General features: G+C 43.6%; 1 protein-coding gene across 2 annotated transcripts in view; it reads left to right on the top strand.

Annotated features, from left to right (window-relative positions):
• The window catches only part of prex2 (phosphatidylinositol-3,4,5-trisphosphate-dependent Rac exchange factor 2), an 81,557-nt gene that overhangs the window by 48,563 nt on the left and 7,012 nt on the right, over positions 1-25,982 (top strand). Inside the window, exons 26-38 of one of the 2 annotated variants that reach the window (XM_046370808.1) lie at positions 3,542-3,721; positions 4,012-4,106; positions 4,539-4,621; positions 5,401-5,491; positions 7,492-7,620; positions 8,504-8,545; positions 9,611-9,708; positions 10,402-10,548; positions 12,782-12,884; positions 12,986-13,129; positions 13,366-13,480; positions 23,226-23,292; positions 23,765-23,955. In XM_046370808.1, coding sequence (XP_046226764.1) covers positions 3,542-3,721; positions 4,012-4,106; positions 4,539-4,621; positions 5,401-5,491; positions 7,492-7,620; positions 8,504-8,545; positions 9,611-9,708; positions 10,402-10,548; positions 12,782-12,884; positions 12,986-13,129; positions 13,366-13,480; positions 23,226-23,292; positions 23,765-23,955 — 1,485 coding nt within the window. Of the gene's footprint in view, positions 1-3,541; positions 3,722-4,011; positions 4,107-4,538; positions 4,622-5,400; positions 5,492-7,491; positions 7,621-8,503; positions 8,546-9,610; positions 9,709-10,401; positions 10,549-12,781; positions 12,885-12,985; positions 13,130-13,365; positions 13,481-16,421; positions 16,807-23,225; positions 23,293-23,764; positions 23,956-25,982 lie in introns of those variants that run through there. The other variant, XM_046370809.1, reaches the window with a different exon arrangement.

Below are 25,982 nucleotides of genomic sequence, written 5' to 3'. Positions count from 1 at the left end.
CAAACCCCTTGCTAGTCTTTTCCATGAGAGGCACAGTTTCATTAATCTGCTCTAATACACCTGCTCATATATGTTTCAAAACAAAGGGTGAAATTAATATTTTTTGAAACATTAAAAATCACTCTTTGTTTATGATGGAAAGAGATACCCTCCCTCAGTTTGTAATTGACTTGCTTGTTAATGTGATTATACAACCAGTTCACCTCATATAACAAGCTTCAACTGTAGCAGCCTGCTTGTTCAATGTGCTGCAGCTGGCACTGGGCAGGCATACATTTTGGTCATTACTCTTGCACCTGTGTGTGTGTGTGTGTGTGTGTGTGTGTGAGGGAGAGAGGGAGAAAGTGTAAGTGACAGAAAAGAAGAAAAACAGATTTCAGAAGTTAGTTAGGTGGATTTTCTCCACCATGGGTCTACACAAAGGTATACTCATGCTTCATTAATGCACAGGGTTTTAAGCCGGCTATGGTGCGTGCGTGTGTGTGTGTGTGCGTGTGTATATGTGTATTGGCTCAGCGTTTCCTGGCTGGCCACTCTGTGTGGTCGCCGGGTCCATTGTTTGAAGCCGTACGAGTCTACAGAAAGGAAATGGGAAACACTGCTCGAGTTCGACCTCCCCCACCCCCAAACAGGAAATACAGTCTCAATGAAGTAGAGGGTGTGTCAGTAGACCAGGTGCCCTCTGGAAATGCCATTCAGCAACAATGGACCACTGATATCTGCATGCAGGCACAGCAGCATGTTAATAGCATGTGCAAAACCTCTAAAATGATCATAGTACCAAATTTCCCCTGCAGAAGTTTATGATTCTTACTGCACAGCTGACTGATTACAATAGATGTGTTATGAATCTTTAGATGATCATCTGATTGATTTAGTCATTAGAAGTCTCCTCAGCAAAGGCAGCAGCATTCGGAGAACGACATTAAAAAGTCACTAGATGGAGCGGCGCTGTCACCTAACTGTGGTAATAATGAGCCGAGTCCACAGCAGGGCTCTTAATGACTGCGTCTGGACAAATTTTGTCATGCTTGTGTCGGTGCCAATTAGTGTCGTCGTGTCAGTGCGCCCCGAAATGGTCCGAGACACGACTAGCGAGGGGATAATGACCTTTACCTTCAACAGTCACACAGTGCTTGGACATGCACATCTACACACACGTGCACACTTCAGGAGCTTGTTAAAAGTGAGGCATGTGTGTTTCACAGCAGTGGAGCTAATATGGGTTGTGTTGCTAGTATTTGCAGTCTGGGTGCATTGCTCCGACCTCTGTGGGTGTGTTCCACCCTCCTGAGCTCTACGTTCGATTAGTTTGCGAGTTTACCCTGTTTGTCGCCGGGCGAAGAGGGTCAGCACTACTTGTTTTGTTCTGTCACACCCGTTTTGGCAAAGTCTCTCAGTGTCTCTTTGTCCTGTCTCGTCTCCTCTGTTCCCGGCTTTCGTTACCCTCCGTCTCTGTGACTGCTCTGTACTCGGTGTGACTAACTTTGACAGCACCACTTTATAATATTATAATAATGAGCTGAAGTGGCCATATTTCTGAAGGTTGTTTTGTGCCTTATGTGAACCTGCTCACCCTCGTCCCAACTCAGGGTCGAGAGAGGAAGTCTATGGTACATTCATCAGAGATTAGAAATATCCTCAAGTAATTTAGGAAAAGGAAACAACTCAACATAGAGAGATGTTACATAATGCCTTGGCTCATTCTAGAGGAATCCATTTTTAGGCCACGACCTGGGAACCTTTTGCCTCTGGACCACGGACAAGGGGTCACAGCTGCGTGTTGACGTGCCTCGTGGCGTCCTTCATATCGGGAGCTCCTCCTCTGTTGCGTCAAATGGCCACCTTATCATTCTTATTCCTTCATTCTCACATATTTTCCTTATGCTGTAAACATCCCCCCTGCCCGCCTTGCTACCACGGGGAGCAGAGCATTCAGCCGCTCTGCTCCCCAGCTCTGGATCTCACTTCCACCTGACCTCCGTAACACTGACTCACTCCCACATTTCAGATCCAAACTCAAAACCCTTCTGCTTAGACTAGCCTACTCCCTCTGACCACAACTGCATTGTCCATTTTAATTGTATTTTATTGTCTGTTATTGTTGCTAATATCTGTTTTTATGATTAATGATGTAAGGTGAGCTTGAGTGTCTAGAAAGGCGCCCATAAATAAAATGCATTATTATTATTATTATTATTATTATTATTATTATTATTATTATTATTATTATTATTATTATTATTTTGTTATCATAACCAGCGGCATTTTCACAGCTATAGGGCCCTCACTTATTTACCTCTGGATGGATGCAAATGTGCTGCCATGAAACTGCCTGATGTGAAGCTTTGTCGTGCAGATGCTCTTCTAGCTACGATGAAGGCGACTGGTGTCTTACGTTTTAATGTGTCGAAATGTGTTAAAGAGCTTCCTGTGAGAGATTAAGAAATCTTGAAATTTTTCTGATTGCTTGCAATAAGCAGTGGCGTACTTTGGCCTGCTCTCGTCTGTTTTCCCTTTCCTCCTCTCATCCAGTCATTGTTATTCTTCCTCACTCCCTCCGATAGTCTGTGCCCCAAAGGCCCCAAACGGCGCTTTATTAACTGGTAGCCAATCACAGAGCCTGGACAGCTTCTCCATGGCGATGGAATGCCACTCTGCTTTTGGATGGGCATTGTGGTGGCTCCTGGAGTGGACCATAATGAGGGCATCTCTGTGGCCTAGTCAGCCTGTGAATGGGAAGAAAGGGGGTCAGTGGAGAGTGAGAGAGAGTGAGAGAGAGTGAGAGAGAGAGAGAGAGAGAGAGTGAGAGAGAGAGAGAGAGAGAGAGAGGAATGGGGGATGTTTAAGAGCATAAAGAGGCATAAAAATCTGAGCTGTGTTTGGGGAGCATGAGGCAGACAGGTTGTTTACTTCACGTAGCTCCGAGTGGCCCCTGGCAGCCCCTCCCCGCTGCCTCCGCTCTGAAATATCCTTAAGGCCGATGTTCTGACACAATGGAAAATGTAAGCGGACACAAATTAAAATGAGGCTGAAATGTAAACAGACTTCGCGTGTCAGAGTGTGTGTGTGCGCGTGTGTCGGGAAAGAGATCAAAAAAAGACCAAGCCTAGCATTTATTGGAATATGGCTGGATTTAAATGCCACCATGTGTTGCTGCAACTGTGAAAATATTCCGGTCAGTCTCTTCCTGCTCTTCTGATAGCCGTCTGATACAAAACAGGCCAGCGGTAACAGTGAAAGCTGATCTTTGCAGTGGAGCTGCAGCCTGTTGACACAGCTGTACCCTGCTGCATGTTTGGGCCTGTTAATAAGATATGGATCCACTCACCCACTCACTCACCTGTTGGAGCCCTCGCTCATGCTGTATGAACAGTTCGATATGTTACAGTGCAGTGTAAGAGCTTCCTGTGTTGCGTTAGTGCGATTAAAGAAGCTGTTTTTATCCTGCTGTCTCATGTGTTGATTTTGGATGAATTTCGTGGCTGTTACAAGTAACCCTCCTCCTCTTTGTACTGTTTTTCCTCCTTCTCTCCATCAGCCTTTTATCCTGCATCACCCACCCTCCGGCGACAGAGGCGAGGACCCCAGAGAGCTACATATCGGCAGAGAGCGAGGGGGAGAAAGGGGAGCGGAACGGGAAGAAAGTGTGCTTTAACGTGGCGGGGGACGAGCAGGAGGACTCCGGACACGACACAATCAGCAACCGAGACTCGTACAGGTAAAACCCAAGTGAAATGTGGTTACGTAAGAGGCTTTCAGAAAAAGAATAACAGCAAGAGAGGTTAAATGAAAAACATGAATCTGTGATACAGTTCAATAGCATGGCGTTCCATAGCATGGTAATATAGCTCCTTTTCCATAGAATATTAACATACAAAACCACATGGTACACAATACTATACAGTGGCATGCCACAGAATTAAATGCCATATTAAGGAGTTAAGGAGAGATAAAGGAGTACATATACTATAAAATAAGCTTCTTAATGTTTCCCTCTCTTCTCTTCAGTGACTGTAACAGCAACAGAAACTCCATTGCCTCCTTTACCAGCATCTGCAGCAGCCACTGTAGCTCCTACGTCCACAGCGATGAGATGGACTCAGGTACGTGAATGCAACACAGCGGACACGGACACACACATTAGTAAACCTAATTGGTGTGTAGTTTAAATAATGTACCTGAATCAAATCACTGCCTGCCATGTGAGCGTAAACGGTGACCACGTGACGGCATGATTTTACCTTCCAGAGGGTGAAAACAAAAAAGCCTCAAGTTGAATCTAAGCGGATGTGTCAGGCGCTTGGCCACACATCTCAGCTGGATTTGTCATTAAGTTAAATTAACATCTTCGGCAGCTGCGTATCCTGACAAACACACGCAGAAATACACGCTCATACACGTCAGACATCACCTGTTATACACAGCAGCGTTTACATTTGAAAGCGATGCAGAAGTTAAGATTCTGCAGCAGGACAGCACACAGTAAACGTGCATGTGTTTTGGTGGACTAATGCTGCGTAACCACACCTCTGCAGGAGACGAGATGCCCTCCAGTGTGTGGCTGTCCCATGATAAGCAGAAGAAACTTCACAGCTTTCTGGAACATCTGTTTAGCCAGGTGGGTCAGCTAAACATCTGCACAGGTTGGATTGATGTGACTTCTTGGCGTTAACTTTGTTATCTTGTGAAGGTGACAGATCAGTTATTGTCTGATCTCATTATCGTAAGTGGATTTCAAATTGTTTTGATTGGATTTGTCTTTTTTCCCAGTTGAAAAATTGCGCAACATAATTGTTATTCTGCTATTTTCTAAGAGAAAACAGTAATCATACTTCATGTCCAGCTGTAAATGTTTTTGAAATTCAAATATTTATTTACACTTTCATGTTTGGAGAACAGAAATTGTGTGTTTTTCCAGGAAGGGAAAATCACAACAACCTTAATATGACCTCTGACCTCTGATTCATTTGCAGCAAAAATTGACTATGTCTGATTACACATGTACACTCCCTAGCACACACACACACACACACACACACACATACTCCATTAACAAGACGCTTCATGAGGATGTCTCCATCGGCGGTGGAAAGGCAGAAAAAACTATGCTTTGCTGTCTCTGCACTTTTGGGCTGCTTCCTGTCATTTGTTTTATTGTAGATCAGTTTCCCCAGCTTTGTTTACATACTGCATAGAAAACTGTATTCACTGGGGCTCTTTGGGATTGTGTGTGTGTGTGTGTGTGTGTGTTACAGAGAGTGCGAGAGAAGCAGGTGCTGATTATGTTTGGGCAGCAGTTTTTTTTCTTTTTTGCTTCCCTCCACATACTTTCGATCTTGGCTTAGTGGGAAACTTTGTCATGTAAGCGCACCAACTCGACTCTTGTGCTTTATTCAGGTGGACTCAATCACCAGCATGCTGAGAGGAGCAGTGGTGGCTCGGGCGTTCGAGCAGACCAAGTGCTTCACACCTGTAAGAGGATTACAAGGTAAAACACCAGGACTGTGATGTGCTCCTGGCTCTGAAACACTGATTCCTCACCTTCTTTTTACACCGCGCGTCTACTAGTCAAACACGAGACATGTAAAAGTAAGTCTTTTAGAATCAAAAATATACATTCTGCTGTAGTGGTGTATGTGTTTCCTGTGAGTATTGTGTTTTTGGCAATGGAGCTGTGCTTCCTGGGCCTGAGAGAAGAAAGATAATATTGGAGAGGCTCCAGAGTTTAAGCAGCATCGACGCTGAGAGAAAACAGAGCGCATGCTGAAAATGTCACAGCCGCCGCCTGTGCACAGAGGCTGTGACTTCCTGTAATATGCACAGATGTGACTGTAGACACATGTGAGCGGGGGTGGGGGTGGAGTGGGGGGATGCGGGGCTGTGTTGTAGGTGGATTCCAGCTCCTGCTCCTCTTCTTTGTCTTTTCCCTTCTTTTCCCCCCTTCATTTATCACACTTGCCCTTCACACTGAAGGGCTTCACAGTGTTGAAACAGCAACACTTAATTTAGCATACTCATCTCCACTTTACAGTTATTGTAGTGCCACTTAACAGTCAATGGAAAACGTGACCCTGCAGCAGCCCTTTTGCCTGATAGTTTAATTTTTACGAGTGCGTTTATTTGCCTCCTAACCTCATCTTGGCCTGTGGGGTTTAACCACACTGGTCTATTGTTACGTTTTATCTTTCACAGGAAAATGTTGGAAATGTTGCTGGAAAAGCTAAATTTATCCTTATCATTTCCCACTACAAATACAAACTAACTTACGGTGCCCTTTTATGATCTGTGGAACTTAGATGACTCAACTTGTTTTGAAGATTAGATAGAGGAAAACCACGCTCTGAAGCAACAGTTGTTTTCTTTCTGCCCTTGTGGTTCCCACACTTTGCAAAAATGACGACTTCATGATTCTTGGTGGTCTCTACTGTGCCATGCAATATGCTCTGATATGAATCACGTTTGCTTATTTTATGTCTGTGAAAATGACTTCAGTAGACTCTCCTCTCCTCTCCTGTGTGTGTGTGTGTGGGTGGGTGTGTAGTGTGTGTGACTGTATGGGTAAATGCCTTCAGGAGAGATGTGAAGGCCTTGATCAGAGCTGATCCATCTCCACTCCAGTAATGTGTGTGGATGATAACAGAGCAAACAGGATTATCTAACAAGTGGTGCATTCCTGCATCTGATCTCTCGCTCTCTCCGTCGCCCTCAGACACACAGACAAACACACACTCCAAACCACCTTGAAGCCTCTGTTAAACAGCCAACCCTCTTAGCCCAGGTCTCTTTCTTTTTCGTCTACAAAGTAAACTCTGTCACAGTTTGTTCTGTCTGCTTGCAAGACGAGTTACTTCAGACTGTCAGACCTTTACGCTCATTTTTTTGCCCCTGCAAGGACGAGGAAGATTAGATTGTAGGCAGTCTAACACTGGTGGCGGGTGGGATATGCTAATAAAATAAGAGGAATTTTGCTTGTTTCTGGGTCTCTCTGGCCTTTAGTTTTTTATGATCGCATTCAGAAGGACTGAGAGAAAAGAGAATGAGACCAATGTGGTGAGAGGCTCATTAAACATAACTGAAATGTGGATAAAAGGAAGAATAGACATGGTTTGAGTGTAATGATTTATTGGTCTTTGTCATCCCTTTTTGATGTTAGCGTTTCCTGAAATATGTTGTTGACTGAATAACCAATCTCGTAAATAATTTAAGTGTTTTATTGCTTTTAAAGAGTTAGATGTTTTCTAACTGCTCACGGATGTTTTATGATGCCAATAAACGTCAGTGAATTAAGTTGTTAGGGAGGCAGTAGAGAGAGAAAAGAGAAGAGAAAGAATCATGAAGATGCATCAGCGGAGGAATGAAATCGTGAGATGTGTTTATTGGGCCAGCAGAGGCAGCTGGTCATATAAATCCACTGTCTCCGATTAGTTGCTTTACAGTCGTGTATCTCAACTAATTTTCTTTGTGTGTGTGTGTGTGTGTTTCTGTCAGAGTTTCAGCAGGAGATGGAGCCCAAGGTGAACTGCACCAAAAAGTTGCGTCTCCATGTCAAGCAGGATCCCTGGAACCTCCCGAGCAGTGTTCATACCCTCACGCAAACCATCGCCAAATATGTTGAGGGTGAGTGTTTGTCTGAACCGTTCTGAGCATCATTAACACGCACACGCACACACAAATACACACACAAAGCTTTTGTTGCGATGTTTGTGGCTTAAGGTTTGCGTGCACATGAAACAGCATGCCAGACTTGGAAGGTAATGTACATTTAGTTAGATACAGTAAAAGCCTCTTTTACACTTGTGAGCGTAAACCTAAAACCATCCTGGGATTCATAAATCTGAGCCACAGAGTTGGAGCTGAAAACTAGCAAGTTAAAGAATCTAAGAACAGTGAGATGTGTTATCTACAGACGGAGTTCAGCCTCATTTATTCGCCACAGGAGTATGTAGTCTTGTGTTTGTTGGCGCACAGACTGAACACACAGACACACACGGGCACACGGACACCCGCCACGCAAACACACAAAGGTACAAAGAGCCCAGACCGAAGGCCAGCCACATGACACTCCTGGGAAAGGTGAGCCGGCGGTCACCGCTGAGAAAGTACAAATAAGCAGAGTTAATATTAATGTGCAGCTTGGCCTGTGTACAACACTCTGTTTTTTTTTTCTTCTTACTTCTCGCCATGATGGTCTTTTCATGCAGTGCAGCGTCCTGCCAGGCTTCCTGCAGCTCTGATATGACTATAAACAAATACGGATTTATGTTATTATCTTTGCCCACAGCTGGTTTTTATGACTTTTTTTTTCCTTACACGTAAAGATAAACAGCTGTGGAGCTGGGACGGAGCAGAAAACCAATACAACATTGTCATATTTATGACATTAAGGGTCTGATTTTATAGTGTAGGTCACACTGCTGCAGTCTGGGAGAAAATCTCTTTGGGAATTGATGTAAGGTTATTCACTGCCTCACAGGATTGCTTTTATTTATTTATTTTTCAGAGGTGAAGACGCGGCTGCTCTTGGTCCTCCTGCAGTATACAGGTTTGTCTCATACTCTCCTCCGCCTCAGAACACGGTTTTTGCACAGAAAATGAATAAACGCGCTCAGGTGAATGACAGTACTTTGAAACAGGACGGTACGGTTTGAGCTTCGCTAAAAAAAGCCAAACATCAGTTTCCTAAAGACACACAGGTTGGTTTGATGAGACGAGTTGTACCAGTTGAGAGGAAGAGAAGCATACTTGTGTTTTTAGGCTTTCATTTGACACATACAGCTTTTTTTTTTTTACATTAAAAAAGAGGAAATGAACAGTCTGTCCTGATTTTGTGTGAACTCGCTGTGGGTTTTTCCCCCGGTGATCTATTGTGTTCTGTTACTTTATTCTTCTGCTCATGTTCTTTTTTCAAAAAAACTACACAAAGAAAGAGAAAAAAAGTCTTTGAGATACACCAAAGGACTTCTGCAACACTATTAAATACTGTGGAAGTGAATCCACACTAATCCTTCACTGGCATTAACAGTACTGCTGAACCCAGATGCCGGCTCCTGAAGAGAAACAGTGCGGTAGAAATTGGGTGTCATGTTCCTTTACATACTTCCGGGAGCGATAAATTAATAATGAATAATAAAGTAGAAAAGAGGTAGTTTTTCTCTGAGGCTGTGGTGGGATTGGTTAATAGTGTCAGAGAGTTTGCAGTCATTCCTCGTGACACTTTATTCATTTCTGATGGGTTCATGAACTCATTTTTAACCCAGTGGATTGCTGAACTTTTTCAGGAGGACTATTTCTCAGGAAATTATAGCAGCCAATTATTTTCCACTCGGGCACACCTGTCATTTGCTCTCATGATAAAATATTTAATACCCAGAAGATTTAAAAAAAAAGAGCAAGCAGCCAAGACTTTTTGTCACCTCACTGAAAGCTTAAAAAGCACAGAGCCTGACCTAAAATGTCTGTCTAATTACCTTAACAAACTCAGGACACTCATTTGTGTCCCTTTTACACGTCAGATTTTAACCTTCACTCGCTCGCTTTCGTTTTTCTTTCACTTCTTTCTGACTATTCCTGTTTGTACTTTACCACATCCACTTTGTTTCCCCTCTAGACTCCGAGATCCAGCTGCGTCGAGACATGGTGTTCTGCCAGTCTCTGGTTGCGGCTGTGTGTGCCTTCTCAGAGCACCTGCTGACTGTCCTCAACCAGGTAAATTATACATATGTCTGCTTGAGATTGGGAATTGAAAATTGAGAGTATCTCTTTTTCATTAGGGACTGGGCTCTGCTGCTGGGTCCTCTTGCATTTGCCAATGTTTTGCTGCTTCTTCCTACCAGGAAAGGTCCAGTCTGGTGCCAGACTTCCTCAAGCGGCACTGTAGGCTAATCGACCTGATGGTGGTGGCGCTACAGCAACCGTTTAAAAGTTTAAAAGTTCAAAAAGTCAGAACAAATCGGTTGTGATACGACTTTGCTACTTTCGCCTAAATGTAGGCTCAGGTGAGCAGAGATGTTCACGTTTGTTGAGCTGGCAGGAATTGTGAAGTCCATCACTCTGTGAAACTGTAAAACTATAAAACCGCCCCTGTTTTCCCCTGTATCGAAATCAAATTCACCACACTGAATCTTCAGACTGTCCTCCACAAATCATCCACACACACTTATGAATTATCAGTGCCTGAGCCCACAGTGCTTAAGGATGCTTACTATAAAAAGGCGTATCACGTTCTACCATAGAGAAGCAGCAGTGACTTTATCTAAAGTGTTAGCCTGGTGCCTCTGAAACACTGGCTGCTGTTTCGTCCCAGTCGGGTTTGATGTCAAGAAGGTTTGTTAGCAGCAGCTGTAATTTTGTTTGATTCTTTCAGTCGGCTCACCACATTTTGTTTATGTCCTCTCTCAGTTCCATAATGTGGGCAGGGAGCCCGACCAAGACAGCTCGTACCCCCAGGACCTTCAGGAGGCCCAGGAAGCCAGCCGCCGTTGGCTGGAGCAGATCGCCAGTGCTGGGCTGCTCTTCCACTTCCAGTCCCTCCTGTCCCCCAATCTGGTGAGCACCAGACCAGCCTCAGCTCCCAGTTAATCCGCTTTAACAGACACTCTAAAAACAGCAGTTGCTGTATGTGTACACACACTAAACCACGAGGATTTGCTGTAAAGTGAGCAATGGTTGAGTTGTGCCCAGACCAAATGTTACCTGTGTGCATGTATGGAGCATGAAGAGGACTACAAACTCATCATTTCATTGCACGAGCCAGTGTTTTGCAAGGAGATTTTGGCTGATTATGTTTGTTATTGCACATTTTCCTTGTGTACTACCATGTGTAGCGATCACATTGTGGTGCGACAGTAGAATACATACAGTAACAATCATCTGAAAAACCATCTAACATACAGCATTCACCATTTCTGTTCGGCTCTCTGACTTTGTGTGATGGTGACCTTTATTTATGTGTTTGGGTTTTAAGATCATCGGTCAAGATGACATTACCAGGCTGCACGGTGGATGCTAAGAAAAAAAAAATCTAAAATGTGCTGAGCTTAATGCAGCCTGCCCACAGTGACTGTGTAGGGATGTGGTCTGGATCACTGAGGTGTGCCAGATCCCACAGCCGACCTCCCTCCTCATGTGTTACTCAAATAACAGAAAACCTTACCGTCATCTGGACAGTTGCTGTTTAGGCTGGAACTGCTGTCTGGGGATGTTGTGGAAACATCCCAAACAGCCAGCAACCAAACACACACACAAATGCTAATATCACAATCTGACAGTTTGCTCCCTAATTCGCATCTGCATTGTAAAAACAGGTAAACAAATTAGTTAAGTCTTCTTTTTGCTTTGTAAAGTCCTTCCCACATCTTAAATATTCTTCTGGATTGAGTCTCCAACATGACTGAAAGTCGGTGCAATGAGTGAAAAGACAATTTAGAGAGGAGATCATTATGAACAGCCACTCCGAATGGCTGAAGGTGAGCCAAGCACACACCAGGACCTCACTAAGAACCGTATTAGCCTTTCCCTCCAAGATTTTTTAAAAATAATTTCATTCGTTGTTTTCAACCACATTAGAAGAACTGAAACTCAAATCTGAGCAGCTAAAAAGCCATAATATGCTCCTTTAAAGCATTTTGTTTTGCATCGTTAACCTCATAGAAATCCATTTTTTATTGGGATGAGGAATTTAGTTTCTATTTCTGTTGTCTTTCCCTGGGAAACACAGGAAGTGCTTTAAAAGTGGTTTTTGGCAGCTTTTGTCAGGTCCCCAGAAATCATTGATGCTTTTCCCTCTTCCTCCTGCGGTGCTGTCTCCCTCTTCCTCTTTATTTCTCGAGACATTTCCCATTCAAGTGTCCCCGTGGAACAAAACAGGTCTCAGTACCTGCGGGTGATTCCAGAGAAATACGTTCCTTTTTAGGGCACCACATGAAAGGGCAGCATGAGAGAAACCGGGGATGCTGTGGATGTGTGTGTCTGTGTGTGTGTATGACGCTCTGTGAGATAAACTCGCCCACACACGGCGGGCGTCACTTGGCAGGTCGGCGGGTACTCCTCCGTCACATGTTGGGCCATCTCAAATGTGTCTTTAGAAAAGGGGGAATAATCCTCTTTCAGCGCTGCTCTGGTTATCCCTCTGCATGTGCTGGATGAAGAGGAGAGAGAAGATGAAGAAAGAGAAATGAAGGGGAGGGGCGAGAGAGGAGCGCCAGAGCGTCGCAGTCCGAAACATTTGAGGTTTCTTTTGCTCTCTGAGGCGTTTGGAAGGGAAAACGTGTGCGCGAACAGACACGTACACGCAATCAGAGATGTAAACAAACACAAACAAGCCAAAGCAAACATGAAAACAGGCAAAGACGCAAGCGCACACACACGCTGACTCGGCTCCTCAGATCAGCATCTTAGAAAAATGGTGGCGTGTCTTGTTTAAGACTGTCTGCTTTGCCTGTTTACTCTCAGGACAGAGCGCACACACACAGACGCACACACACACACACACACACAAACACACACACAGGTGAAAGTACTGCAATAATTCACTCTTGAGGTGCTTTAGTTCAATATTCTTTCAAAAGATTTCCACTCCGTCAAGGTGCAGGGTGCTGATCAACTCATTAAGCGGATGCCTGGCTGTGGGAACGCACACTTCTTGGCTGTAATTAAGCTGTAGGAGCCGTTCTGCATGTAGACTTTAAAGTTCTCCCTTTGATTTGCCGTCTCCATGTGGCTACTTTTACCAAGTAAACAATCAAAATGCTTTAAGCACGCTGTTTCTCTCTGCCTTCAGACTGATGAGCAGGCCATGTTGGAGGACACTCAGGTGGCGCTAACTGACCTGGAGAAGGTCACGTTCTACTTCCGGCAGTTTGAAGGGGAACCGCTTGTGGCCAGTACGTACACAGAGACGTGACAGCTGACACTTGACTCGTGGCATCGTTATAGTCTCGTCATCACTGCTGCTGAATGTGTCTGCTCTCCTCTCTTCTGCTAGACATGCCCATGTCGTACCAGGTGGAGGGCACCCGTCAGACTTTGAAGGTCTGCTTCTACCTTGAGAGCTTCTACTTCTCCCAGCTGCCTCACAGGCTGAGAAACGGAGGAGGCATCAAAATCTACCCTGTGCTCTTCACACAAGGTACAGTGGGCCTGGTTGGGGACTGAGGGCTGCTTTACAGATGATCACAAACACTGGCAGGAGGGGTGTCACCATTCTCCAAATCATATGCCCTCCTGCTTTTGATTTCAACAGTTGAATTTAAACACTCATTTCTATGAGAATTATGACACCCCTAACTGGCAGACAGATTTTTTTTTTATTATTTATTTGCTTTACCACTATGTCTCTGCCCCTTTGGTTTGATCCTGTTGTAGCTCTGGAGAGTATGGAGGGTTACTACTACAGAGACAATGTGTCAGTGGAGGAATACCAGGCCCAAATCAATGCTGCCTCATTGGATAAGGTCAAGCAGTACTACAAGAAACTGAGGTATGTTATACAAGACACAGAGATATTACTTCGAGGCTGCACACTCTGTGTGATTTGGTCTCTTTTTTTTATCTGATATAAATCAAGACGACTGGTGTGAGTCGAGCTTTACTCTCGACACCCAGCAGAGCCTCAAGGTGATTGGCTGAGAGAAACACAGCGGGAATGTTTTATGATTGGTTGCGAACGCACACAGCAGGGGCAGCAGTGATTGGGTGAGAGAGCCCAGCGTGTCACCGGCACTGATGTAGTGCTCCTGTACGGCTGCTGCACTCGGTTACCTCGCACCCCATTTGGTTTGCTGTACACCCGAGACCCTCTGTGATTGGCCAGGTGTGGGTAATTTAATGAGGTGGAAACAGAAAGGAAGGAACGGACACTTCTGGGAGCTGAAAATAAAGGGTCGGTTTTATTTAATCTCCTGAAAGTACATGCTAGTGTCAAACATAAACAGTCGGCTGTCGGAATATCGATTTGGTTTCACATTAGATGCTACATTATTACACTGAAAGTCACATTTAAACTCGCTGTGTCCAAACGGGTGCGAGTGCCTGTCAATGCAAAAGACAGAGATTGTGTATTTAAGAAATAAGATGTGTTTTTTTGCAAAATTTCCTGCGTTGGTGTTCGAGCGGATCTGTTTGCAAGCTGGGAGTTTGATGGGTTTCTAGAGACACACTTACATCTGATCCTCTTGACGTCTGCTGATTGGGCACTCGGTTGTCATTGATCTGAGTTTGGTTACCGTGATATTAAGATTAAACAGTATCGACTGAGGCCATCCAGAACAAATCGTTGACACTCTTGGAAAGCTGTATGAAGCCCAGCCAGAGTGTGTTCCCTCGCTGAATACCTGGGAGGGCGACTGGTTGACATGTTGGCTTTGACTAAACATCTGCTGCTGATTGTGTGGATAATTAAACATAGAGCAGAGCTCAGAGCAAAACTTCATCTTGTCATTTAGGAACAATCTGCTTTGGGGGTTGGATGATTTACAGCTTGAGCAGTCACATCAGTGCTGATCCTCAGCTACAAAAACATCAATTTGCTGGGACTGCTTTCTGTGGAGAGTTTTTAATTTGTTCATAGTGTTTAGCTTGATTGGTGAAAATAATTTCAAGCAGTGTCAGATTTCCCAAAGCGCAGTTGGGGATACCACATTCTGCTGGGTCATTTAATCTTTTTCGCTGCTCTTCTGCCTCTTTATGTGATGATATTGTCCGGTAGGTCCCGTGGGACTCCTCAACCTTTTAATAGAGAAGTATTGGCATTTTGTTGTATCTCTTTCATTTAATTTTATCAAGTCCTTATCCGCAGACTGCAGTTAGGACTTCAAATGTCACTAGTATAATTAATAACCACGGGGAGAGATATATTATGAGCACAAATGTGTTAGGACACTTAATAAACTTTCATGATGCAGGACCTCTCTGTAATTCAGCCATGAGAGTCAGAATAGCTTGTGTATTTGTATGCATTTGCACGTGTACTGTACACTGCTGTACAGTTTGACCACTGCAGGGAGAACCTAATTGAATTGACAGCCGGGGCTCCAGCAGTAACACAGAGCAGATGTGTGCTGACAGGCCAGCGAGTGAGGCTGGTGATGTGGGGAGCATTAGGGGTGCTGGGTAGTGATGCAGGTAGACATTGTGCTTCAAAACCTCAACTGGAGTGAAGACTGTACTCCTCACGAATACTCAATCTCCTTTTTAGTTTCCCTACATGTTGTAAACCCAAACTACAGATCTTTTCCGTCTCGATCGGCTCTACAGATACTGTAGTCCGGCGAGTGAACCAGTTGGTGTTGAGTTGATGTGCGTGCTGTATCTGAAGAACAAAGAACATTTTGCGAGAGCAGGAGTTTGCCTTGCTCATATTGCTGCATAGAAACACTGAAAACCTTATCCAAGGGAGAGACATAATAACAAAGCATGTGGTATACAGTGAAGGGATGTTTTCATGGAGTACTGCACTTACTTTAACTGGCTATTTTCAACTGCCTTAACATTAACGCCTCAGAAAAACATAGTCTAGTATTCACAGGGGGCATTTTTCCACATAATTAGTAATTTTATTTTTGAAGACTTAAAAGTGAAACATATGACATTTTCAGCCACTAGATGTCGCACTAGAGCATCAACATCTCAGACCAAGCGTTAACCTGCTGATGTCATCCATTTGTTTGCAGACTAGCATTATGGCCATTGTTATCTTTGTTTTTTGGAGCCAGAAGTGACCATATTTGAACAAGAGTGTTAAGCAGGAGAGAACGACACTCTTTAACTACAAACATTCCCTGCTTTAAATGGGACCATAGTTTACAAAATTCAAATCCTGCTGTGTTAAAGTAGACTAGCGGCTGTGACTATAAAATCAATAGGAAGTAGAGAAGTAGACTCATTTTCTTTCTGTGTGTGTATTGGTGGTAATGCTGCTTCTGCCATCCATGCTTGATTGTGAATTAACAAGACCTAAAACTATTATTTTTGTCATAGATCAATCTGCATATTATTTTCTATTTTCCAATTTATTGTTCTAAAAAAACATAAATTGGTGACAAATTGAAATATAACGTAGATTGTTTTGTCCAAAAACATTGCAAAACCCAAAGAAATAACTAACTAAAATTAACTTCCTACATCTTTGGCATGTTTGCTAGTAAAGTAGTCAGCATTGCCGCTGACTCATTTATGTGCATATGGAACAAAACAGTGAAAACTAGCTAAGATTTAAGCAGATCACTTGCACCAGCAGCAAGTTGTTTTCTCTCACCCAGAGTATTTTCTTGTATCAATCATAGTAAAGTAAATATTCCCAGCTGGCTTTCATATATATATATATGTGTTACCAGTAGTTTTCTTTCTCCATGCGTCTTTCGGCTGACCACAGACCAGTTTGTGATGTCACTCCTCTCTCCATTTCTGCGTTCCAACCTCAGGCACCTCGTTATCCTTGGAGCCCGGCCACGGAAGTGTTGGGATAAACCCACACTATGGGCCGGAGCCAGAGACAGGAACAGCACACGCATTACTGAACTGAATGAACTGCAGTGCTGAGATTCTTCAGCGTTTTAATCAGCCTCCTAAACACGCTTCTGTTGCACCTCAGACCCACATATGCTCTTTAGCAGCTCTGATATGTGCTTGTTTAGGAGCTGAAAGTGTTTTTGCTATGCATTTTCATTGCATGTGGAGAAATAATATCAATGACACTGAAAATGTGCATTTTTGCTTGCAAATGCTCATAATGGGATCATTTATTTTCAATGAAATGAACAAGGAAGAATGTTGCTCATTATTCTGCGGAACCCCTGGAACCCCATCAAATGAAACAGAGGTTCAAAAGCAAAAATAAATCATTTTTTGGCTTTACCCTCCACTGACTCTTGTGCCAGCGTGCATTGTGGGCATTATCAGATTTCAGAGCAGTAAATGATACAACTGTAGGGGTTGCTGTACGAGTTCTTGCAGCCTCTCTGTCTCTAGCTCACGTTTTCTTTACCCACATCAAGATACAGCATGATCTGAGCAAACCCATAGCGCCTGATGAAGCCACTCAAGTCTTCTGCAAAACATAAATTCACTGGCCAAATGACAAGCACATAGGAGTGAGCGCTTCAGTATGTCGAGTCAGAACACACACCCATGTTTTCAAGCTTTCATAAACCGCCTCAGAAGTGGTCTGAAATGTATAGACTGAGTTTACTCACTCACAGCCAAGTTGTGTGCAGGTTTCTCATGATGCAAAAGCAGGAAGGTAGTTGAGGGAATGAAGTAGCTGCGTCTCATTTTTCTGTCACAAATTGTCAAATAAATTTACAGATGCGGACAACTGTCTCCTCTCTGCTGGACAGAAGCAGCATCTGAAATGGGAAACAACTGAAACCCTCTGATCAGAAAAGGTCTTTTCCTTTGTGATGCAGTTAGGATGGAAGAGGGGGAGTTGAAAGGGGAATATATATCAGCAGAGCAGGCTGGAAAGGATTTCAGCAGAGGGATGAAGATGATGAGTCGAGGAGGAGACTGTGCAAAGGAGGGTTAGTTGAAGAGGCCAGAGTGGAGAGGGGAGAAACAGAGCACAGCCTGCAAATGTTTTATTCAAAGGGAGAGATTATTGCAGACTTGTGGTTTCATCTCATTTTGCTCTTATTGACAGGAAGTTCCAGGAGGGAATCAGGTTTTCCTGTTACATGCACACTCACTATCGATTTAAGTAGCATTGCGCACACAACGCTGTGAAAGAATAAAGGAGAAAGTCCAGCATGTATGTGTTTCATGTCCGTGTATTGTTGGTGCAGGTGTAACAGTAACCTGTGAGTCTGAGGAAGCTGCTAAAATCTATATCTCCTGGCACAGCTGAGACGGGAAGCTCGCCCTGCATGCATTAGGCTTCTCCGGCTAATTGAAATGCATTTGGCAGGAGTGAAGAAATGTTTGGCACTGTATCACAAGCCAGTTGTAAATTTCCACATCACATGGTCTCTTTGATGAAACTGCTTGATTTGTGTGGATATTGAAATTCTACACAGTCTGATAAATGGTGCATAATGATGACATGGTGGCTCAAAAGATGAGCAGTAAACTTGGCTGTATGGCACTGTCCAAGAAACAAGGTATGTATTATTACTCCAAACTTGTGTATTTAATGCTTTGTTAGTTAAGCAACCATCAGCACTCAGTACAGCCTCTGGGTCATTTGTGCTCGCAGTGTTTGCTCTCTCGCCAGCTACAGGGTAATCACACCGCTGCAGTGCAGTTTGTCCTGATTAAACAAAAATGCTTGATGCTTATTGCAGGTCAGAGAGTTAGTTTCAACACACTAGAGAGCTCCCTCACTCATCCTTTATCTCTGCTGCCCTGTGGCTGTAGCAGAGATCGATCCACTCGCTCTTGTTCAGACGCGACCTGGTGTTTAGAGTGTGAATATGCAAGATAAAGTGCACATCAGCGTGATGAATGTCACTAGCAGCCAAAGCGCTAACTCAGGTTAGGCTTTGTTACATGGACATACGCGTGTATCTACTTCTGCTTGCGCCATCACAGACATGGAACTACAAGCCTGCACACAAGCCCTCCCTGACAGCTAGCTTTGCATAACAAATAAATATATATCACATAAATAAATCTGTTCTGTAAGGACACCTCCGCAATATATGCTCGAAAAGAGAAGCTTAACTTCAAGTTGCTCAGCACACAAACGTGACTCCCTCCACCGTCCCCAAAATAAAAACATAGAGCATAGATGCTGTGTGTCACTGATGGTGTTTCTCTTACTCCCTGCTACACAGCTGTGCAGTAATGATTAATACAGCAATAGCTACTGCAGAAAGTTCCCACCTCCATCTTCCATCACATGTATTAGTACTGCAACAGTGTAGGATGCACCTGTAACCTGAGAAGTCATTTTAGTTGTTTTCACAAAATTAAATACTTCTTATTTAAGCAATCATGACTGATTATGGATATTATCCGCGGTTCAGTGGGGGAGGCAACGGTAATTTGGACATTTATTTTTTTCTGAACAGAAACAGAGCATTTCTCCTGTATGCCTTCCTCCAGTTTAGGAGGTAATGAAAATGCTGTAGTCTTTGCACCGACACTGGGAGTCCCAATTCACCAGAGCTCTGAGGAAGGTGGTGGGGCTTCATTCTGCTCCAGCTAATGTGCACTGAACCACTGTTTATAAAGCTTGGAAAGCTGAGCATCAAAAACCTGCTTCTAATTATCGTTTCTCTTTGATTCTCTTGTTTTACGGCTTTAATGATGACAGTTCTGCTCTTGCTCGTGCTTGATTTTGTAAAAAAGACCTTGATTCATCTTTCAGCAAGTTTTTTTTTTTTTTAAAAAAAATCACCTGAACAAAGAGCCAAGAATACTTTGCATCTACTTATGTTAAGCTTCACCATTTTAAGCCCGTTGCTATTTTTGCATTGTAATGTATGCAATAACTACGTGTGTGTCTTCAGTGATAATGATTTAGTGATAATACGTCTTCAGCTGGCTCTGACTCTAAGACCCCATTAACAGTAATCTGCCTTTTGGTGTCATTTGTGTCCTGCTCTTCAGATTGACACTAATGGCCCTGTACACGAGCCATGATTTAAACATACTCAACATATGTGTAAAATAAAGTATTTTTTTACAGTTTTCAGTTTTTATTGTTAAACCAAAACATAAACATGCCATTGCTACATACATAGAGCTAATACATTTTTCCTGCCAGCATGTGCCACCATATTAAACTGCGGTTGACATATTGTTGGTCATAAATATTTGGCTGGAAGCATAAATAGGAAGGAGGCGTGGGATAAGCACATGACCTCCAGCACACTTCACACATGCTACCTGACTGGTGTCAGTGCTGAGGCATCACCTTGTGGCGTGTGAGGGATCCTGGAAGCCCTCATTAGCTCCTAGGCAGCTCTGCCGCACGCTGCAGGGGTTTGTGGGGGATTTAATAACGGTGAGTGTCATTCATCATTGCCGTGTGAGTGATTTACATAGACCAGCATGCACGTCTGCAGGATCACATGTAATATCATAAATCCCAGACACTTTGCTGGTGTCCTCATGATGTGAAACCAAATCCACAGAAGACACCTATTTGAAACTTTATCTCCCAAGATATCTCAGGGATCATTTTTGTTTCCTTTGTTCTTTTTGAATGTAGGATGTCATGATAATGTGCTCATTCCCACGCTGCTCATATGAAAACATCTGTGCCTCAGATCCTCCTTTTTTTTTTGATGCTGCAGCTGACTGCTAATTCTCCCGTGCTGTAAAGGGCCTTGAGTGTCCTGTTGTCATGAAGGAAGCAGAAACAAAGAGAATTAAGTATTCTCATTGGCCCAATAAAATAAAACCAACTACACGCAGAGCAGGTCATCTTTGGCCCGCAGCCAAATCCTCCATTACAGTCTCACAAAAACTTACTGGTGTGTGTGTGTAGCCGGTTGGCGTTTAGTTATTGCAGAAAGAGCTACAGGCAGGCTGCACTGATGGTTTTCTTGATTGCTGCTGCAAGCAAATATATGACAAGGGCAAATGCTCTTAACTAAAGAAATGGAATATTGAGTCTAATCACAAGCACTTTCTGTAACCTGTAACCAGTTCTTGAGACACCCTGGCTGACAGGTTGGTGGTTTACAGTTTGGTTTGTCAAAAAATTCCTCTGTAACACTTGAGAATCAACGATCAGATGGTTTTTTTTTTTTTTGTTGTTTTTCTTGATAACAAGCTTGTGCAAACGCCTGCAGGGGACCTCAGTGTCCTGCCATTAAATTAGAGCAGCTGGAGTCCAGGGTTTAAACCTAAGAAATAATAGACACCCAGTGGGTTGAGAACTTGTAAGTAAGGTATATGCAATATTTTCTTAGCTACGCAGTAATGTGTTTTCACACTGTGTGTGGGCTCAAAACATAATTTCTCACCCATAATAAATGTTTCTGAGGTGCTTGGTGTCCAAACCTCTGACAAAACATCATCAGCTGTGATGTAATGCAGGTCCTCTTTAAACCACACATCACTTGTAGTCTGACTGCTATTATTTTGTCGTTAGAGACCTCCAGGAAAGTCGGCACAGCTCCGCAACCTGTGGCTGGCGATATTTTTAGTGTGATTTTTACAGCAAGAGGATGAGATAATCAGTGGATATTATGACCTTGTTTCTGCAGACGAAGCATGCAAGGGCAAGACGAAGTGCTTCTATTTAGTCTGATACAGATAAACGGATGAAGTGGGGTTCGGTGGTTGTACATAAGTCAAGTTGTCTTAGGCAGATTCTGTTATAGACATTAAAGATAAAAGAGAGACCTGAGACCGATAAGCACAAGGGTGAGTGGACTTGCAGTTGAAGGAGACAACTAACAGGCCGTACCTGCATGAGGAGTCAGTATAGGAACATTTTTTAGAAAAGGGTTTTGGTCTCCAGTAAACTTTCCTTTGTGTTCTCTGGTGTTTTGTCACTTGAGTGTTGCCTCTCTCTTTAATATCAATCACTGCAGCTGCTTGTTTTTTCCCCTGCAGCACACAGACAGGCGTGTACACACATACAAACACAACGTGGAGGCCAGAAAATCAAATATTTAAAGTTTCAAGCAGTCACCCAACAAAACACTGGCCTGTTACTCCTCATACTGATTGCTGCTGTGGCCATTGTGCCAGCTCACGGGCTCTTCGAGAGAGGAATTGACGAGGTGTGTATTCCAGGTGCCGTGTGACTCGTGAGCATCTTCTGAATGATAAGGCCATCTTGAACCAATTACATGGGCTGTTAGCTCCATCTGAACCCTCAGCAAACTCTGCTTGCGGTCATTTAGTCGAGCATGCCACGGGGTTAGAGGATAATTTGCCAGACATGGAGGAAGTTCTTGGAAACCTTCAACAAGTGAGGATATAAAGTTGGCAGGTTACTCATTCGTATAGCAGAGATGTGTGTTGCATTGTTTATATGTGAATGGGAGGAAGTGAAGTGTCCTGTGGAGGCTTAAGGAGCTTGTCATTAGGCCTGCCACTATAACTATTTTTATTGGAAGATATATTGTCCCAAAAACAAATAGAACACGTCACACAATCAAAACAACAAATAAAATGGGCTTTCAGACTCTGTTAACACAAACTGCATTCAAAGTAAACAGAAAAAATGATTGAGGTCAAGTACAGATTCTGATAAGTTGATCAGATATGTACAATATTATAAACTGATCATGTAATTATTATTAGCACTTTGTGCATTGGTTCTCTACAGTACGACTTGTTTAAGTACATACTTAATTTTGTGAGTATGTGTTTTTAGTGTGATCGATGACTTTTCTTTTCAAGTCAGTTTTTTTATAATCACTATGAAATCTTGAATCGGGGATGTGGTAACTCTGCACTGATTAATTAATTTAATTAATATCATGTCAGGCAGAAACACCACAGTCATAATGAATGCCTCGTTGGCCTGATTTTAATCACTTAATAGCAGAGTGAATGCAGATGAATGAGCCCTGCTTCACTGACTCTCGTAAACAATCCTCCCTCCCTCAAAGCCCGCCGTTGCTGCATCTCTTAAAATTGAATTTTTCGCCGTCACTATTTGTGATCTCAGAAATATGTACTGTACAGAGGACCGCGTGTTATACATCATTATTGCCTCTGGCCAGAAGTAATGGAGTATGTGATTTTATTACAAGGGGTTTAATGTGGTGTAGTGTATCTATTTTTAGCGCGCTGCTGGATTACTGAGATTTGATGGAGTCACAGCCTGCTGAGTTTGCACCAGTAGCACCACTCCACCTCAGATGGGCTCGTTGCGGCATACACCCTCTGTGTTTGCACAAGGATACCGGTCCAGTGCTGCCTCCAGCGTGCAAAAAAGGGAAATAACACCAAATTGACTGTACGATTGACTGTATGAATGAATGAGGCAATGGCATTTGGAGTGATGCCCAGGACAAGAGATGCTTAGTCTGTGTTTCTGCTGAGCTGGGCCCGAGTTACTTTCATGATTGATAGTCAGATGGTGGAGCTCCGTAATGAGCAGGTGGCCTACTTTTCCCAGAAAGACAGCCAGAGCTCCTGATGACCTAATGGTGCAGGAAAAAAAGAATGCCACTGTGTGTTTTTCAAGCAATTTAGCTTCGAAATAAAAAAACAATTTGTGTATGATTTTTTTTTTTAAAAGTCTGCCATCGTATGTTCCCCAACTGCAGCACAAACATCCGGTAAGATTCTCTCCATATGTGTTGTTTCTCCCCCAGGGCTTTCTACCTGGATCAGTCCAACATGCCACCCAGCTCGGCACCCAAAGCTGCCCTCATAGATAAGGTAAGAACAACCCGGCACAATGCCGTGCTGCATTCATGTCTTCATGGAAAAACTGAAGAACAGATTAGATCTCGACGCTGCGATGTGAAAGTGTTCGCACGTGTTCCAGGGTGGCAGCTGATGTGGAAAATCAAGCCAAGAAGAGCAGCAGCAAAGTACCTGTTTATGTCAGCATGTGGCACTGGCTGAATTAGTGTCAATATGTCATTGACCCATGAATTATTCCAAATGGCGTCGTGTTTACCCAGTGGGCAGCTCGTTTACTATTGTAAAGCTGTGAACACTGCACTGCTAACACAGTCTGAATCTACAGGAAGGAGGACCACAAACACCTCACAATCTGTTGTTTTAATGCACTACTTTGCTCATAAACAGCTTGGCAGTGTTACCCCCCCAAGAAAACACCACCACACACACACACACACACACACTCTGGTTAGATCCCACTAACCTCTGTCATGTTTCTGCCCAGCTGATGCGTCCCCTTAACGCTCTGGAGGAGCTGTACCGTCTGATGGAGAGCTTTATCAGTTGTCGCCGCACTGCTGCCTGTCAGTTCACCGCCTGCGGGGCTTCTGGAGTGGGGCTGCTCACTGTGGCCTCTGAGCTCTGCGCTCGCCTCGGAGCCACGCACATCGTCATGTGCAACAGCGGCGTTCATCGGTGAGTGTGTGTGGGCATGTTCACATCTTCCAGCGCTGTGCGAGCCGCGTCGAGTTCAATTATACGTTCCTGCTTATCATTTTCTTTCTTTTGACAGCTCCCTTGCAGTTTTGCTTTTTAGTTAGTCTCTTTTGCATTAACTCTCCTCTCACCTTTTCACCCATTTCTACCATACTGGCTCTGTGCGCCTTCTTTTATCCTATGCCTACCTCTCAGTTTCACACGAGCCCTGCACTCTGCACCGTGGGGATTTTCTATTAATACACACTTCTCTGCATTAATTACCAGCAGGATATTCTAGTTAATAGGGCCCATTGTTTCTCAGACCAGATTAGGGACTTTAAAGCAGGCATAGCACTTCACACAGGAAGGAGACAGGTCAATTATTTCCATTCTCATTGAATTCTATATATGGCTGCCTAATTCACCTGCTGCTGAGGGAACCATTCATCAATGCATGAGGATAGAAATAACCTGATCGTTTGTCACCACTGATCCCCACTTCCAGCTCCCATCTCTCATCTCTCACTCTGCTCTTTACCTCCACCTGCATCTCTCTCTCTATCTGATACCCTCTTGCTTTACCCCGTGACAGTTTCCATATACTTTTTGTCTCAGACATATGCACAGACTCACATGCACATATATGCGCGCGGGCGTGTTGATGTGTTTGTCGGATATGACTGATGACTTGATAAAGTGCCGTGGATGGAGCCGCCTGGTTGCCGGAGCTCTAATAGAAAGTTCCTGTCTGTGCAATGACTGCTGCTACTTTATTAACCCGCAGGCTGTGTGTGTGTGTGTGTGCGAGCGAGCGTGCAATTACACACACTAGCCACAACTCACCCATGCAGGCAGGCTAAGTGTACCATGACACAGCAGGTGACAAGACCTGCCATATTTAGGATTATTTGTGAACCGGCGTCCTCCTTAAACACTGTTTTGCCCTTCAAATCTGCAGCCTGATGGGTGCAATGGATTCATGTGGGGAGTGAGTTAGTTTGCCTGATCCACAAAAATCAATGTCATTAACTTTGACAGAAAAGGTTTTTATGTATAAGCCCCTTAGTATTGACGGAATACAGATTATATATGAATAAAGCAATTTTGCTGGTTTCTCTGTATAATTTCAAACATAAAAGTATTAAAAAAGAAAGCCTTTATTGCTCATGTAAATGGTGAGCGCACAAACTAAATCTGGCATAATTGAAAACCTATGAAACCAAGCCAGTAGATTAGTGATGTGGAAATTGCATTATCAGTGTGGCAGCCTTCGCAGGCACTATTGATTGGATTAGTTGGCTTGATGGATGAGTTTTAATAACAGTGAAAGCGAGATATTTTGGGGGCATCAGCAGTTTGCAATACGCTGCTTTCCTCTTTTCTCCTTTTTGTTTTCTTTGTCCATCACACCACGAAAGCCATTAGAGAGGCAAAAGGAGAATTCACAGTCTGATGGCAAAACAAAAGTGACAGCAGAAAGTATCACAAGCACAAAGCCTAATCCACCTTCCACATGGCACCAACTGGGTCAAATTCTCGTCACTTTTTCTTGTTTTTATTCACAGTAACGTTTGAAGTAGTTATTTCTCGACTTTAGACGCTTCTCCTCTGCTCATCCGCCTGCATTGTCTCTGTTATCCTTTCCCCTTCTTTTGCTTTGTCGCTCTCTTGTTTCTTGTCGTTTATCAGTATGGACTTGGCTCTGGAGGAGGGATAAATGGGTTATGGGCTGGAACAACATGAAACAGATGGGTATAAATCACCCCACACTATCTCACCAGCCCTAATGAAAAGGGAAACCGTGCAGCGTCACACACACAGATTTTGTTCAGTTCCTTCATCCCTCGCCAGCTGTAGAGATATTTAAAGATCCTCGGTGGGTGACTTTTTTTCCCCTCCTTTATCGGTGCGGGAAGCTCAAAATGGGTGCTTAAAATATTCCAGGGTGGCCTGCGAAAGGACATCTTTCGCAGTTCTCCAACAGGGGTATCGTTTTGCACATTCTGGAGATGATTTTGGAGCTC

The sequence above is a fragment of the Scatophagus argus genome, chromosome 18 (genome assembly GCF_020382885.2).
Source record: "Scatophagus argus isolate fScaArg1 chromosome 18, fScaArg1.pri, whole genome shotgun sequence".
Lineage (NCBI taxonomy): Eukaryota > Metazoa > Chordata > Actinopteri > Scatophagidae > Scatophagus > Scatophagus argus.
The sequence above is the reverse complement of the archived record's forward strand: the minus strand, read 5'-3'. Positions and strand labels throughout refer to the sequence as shown.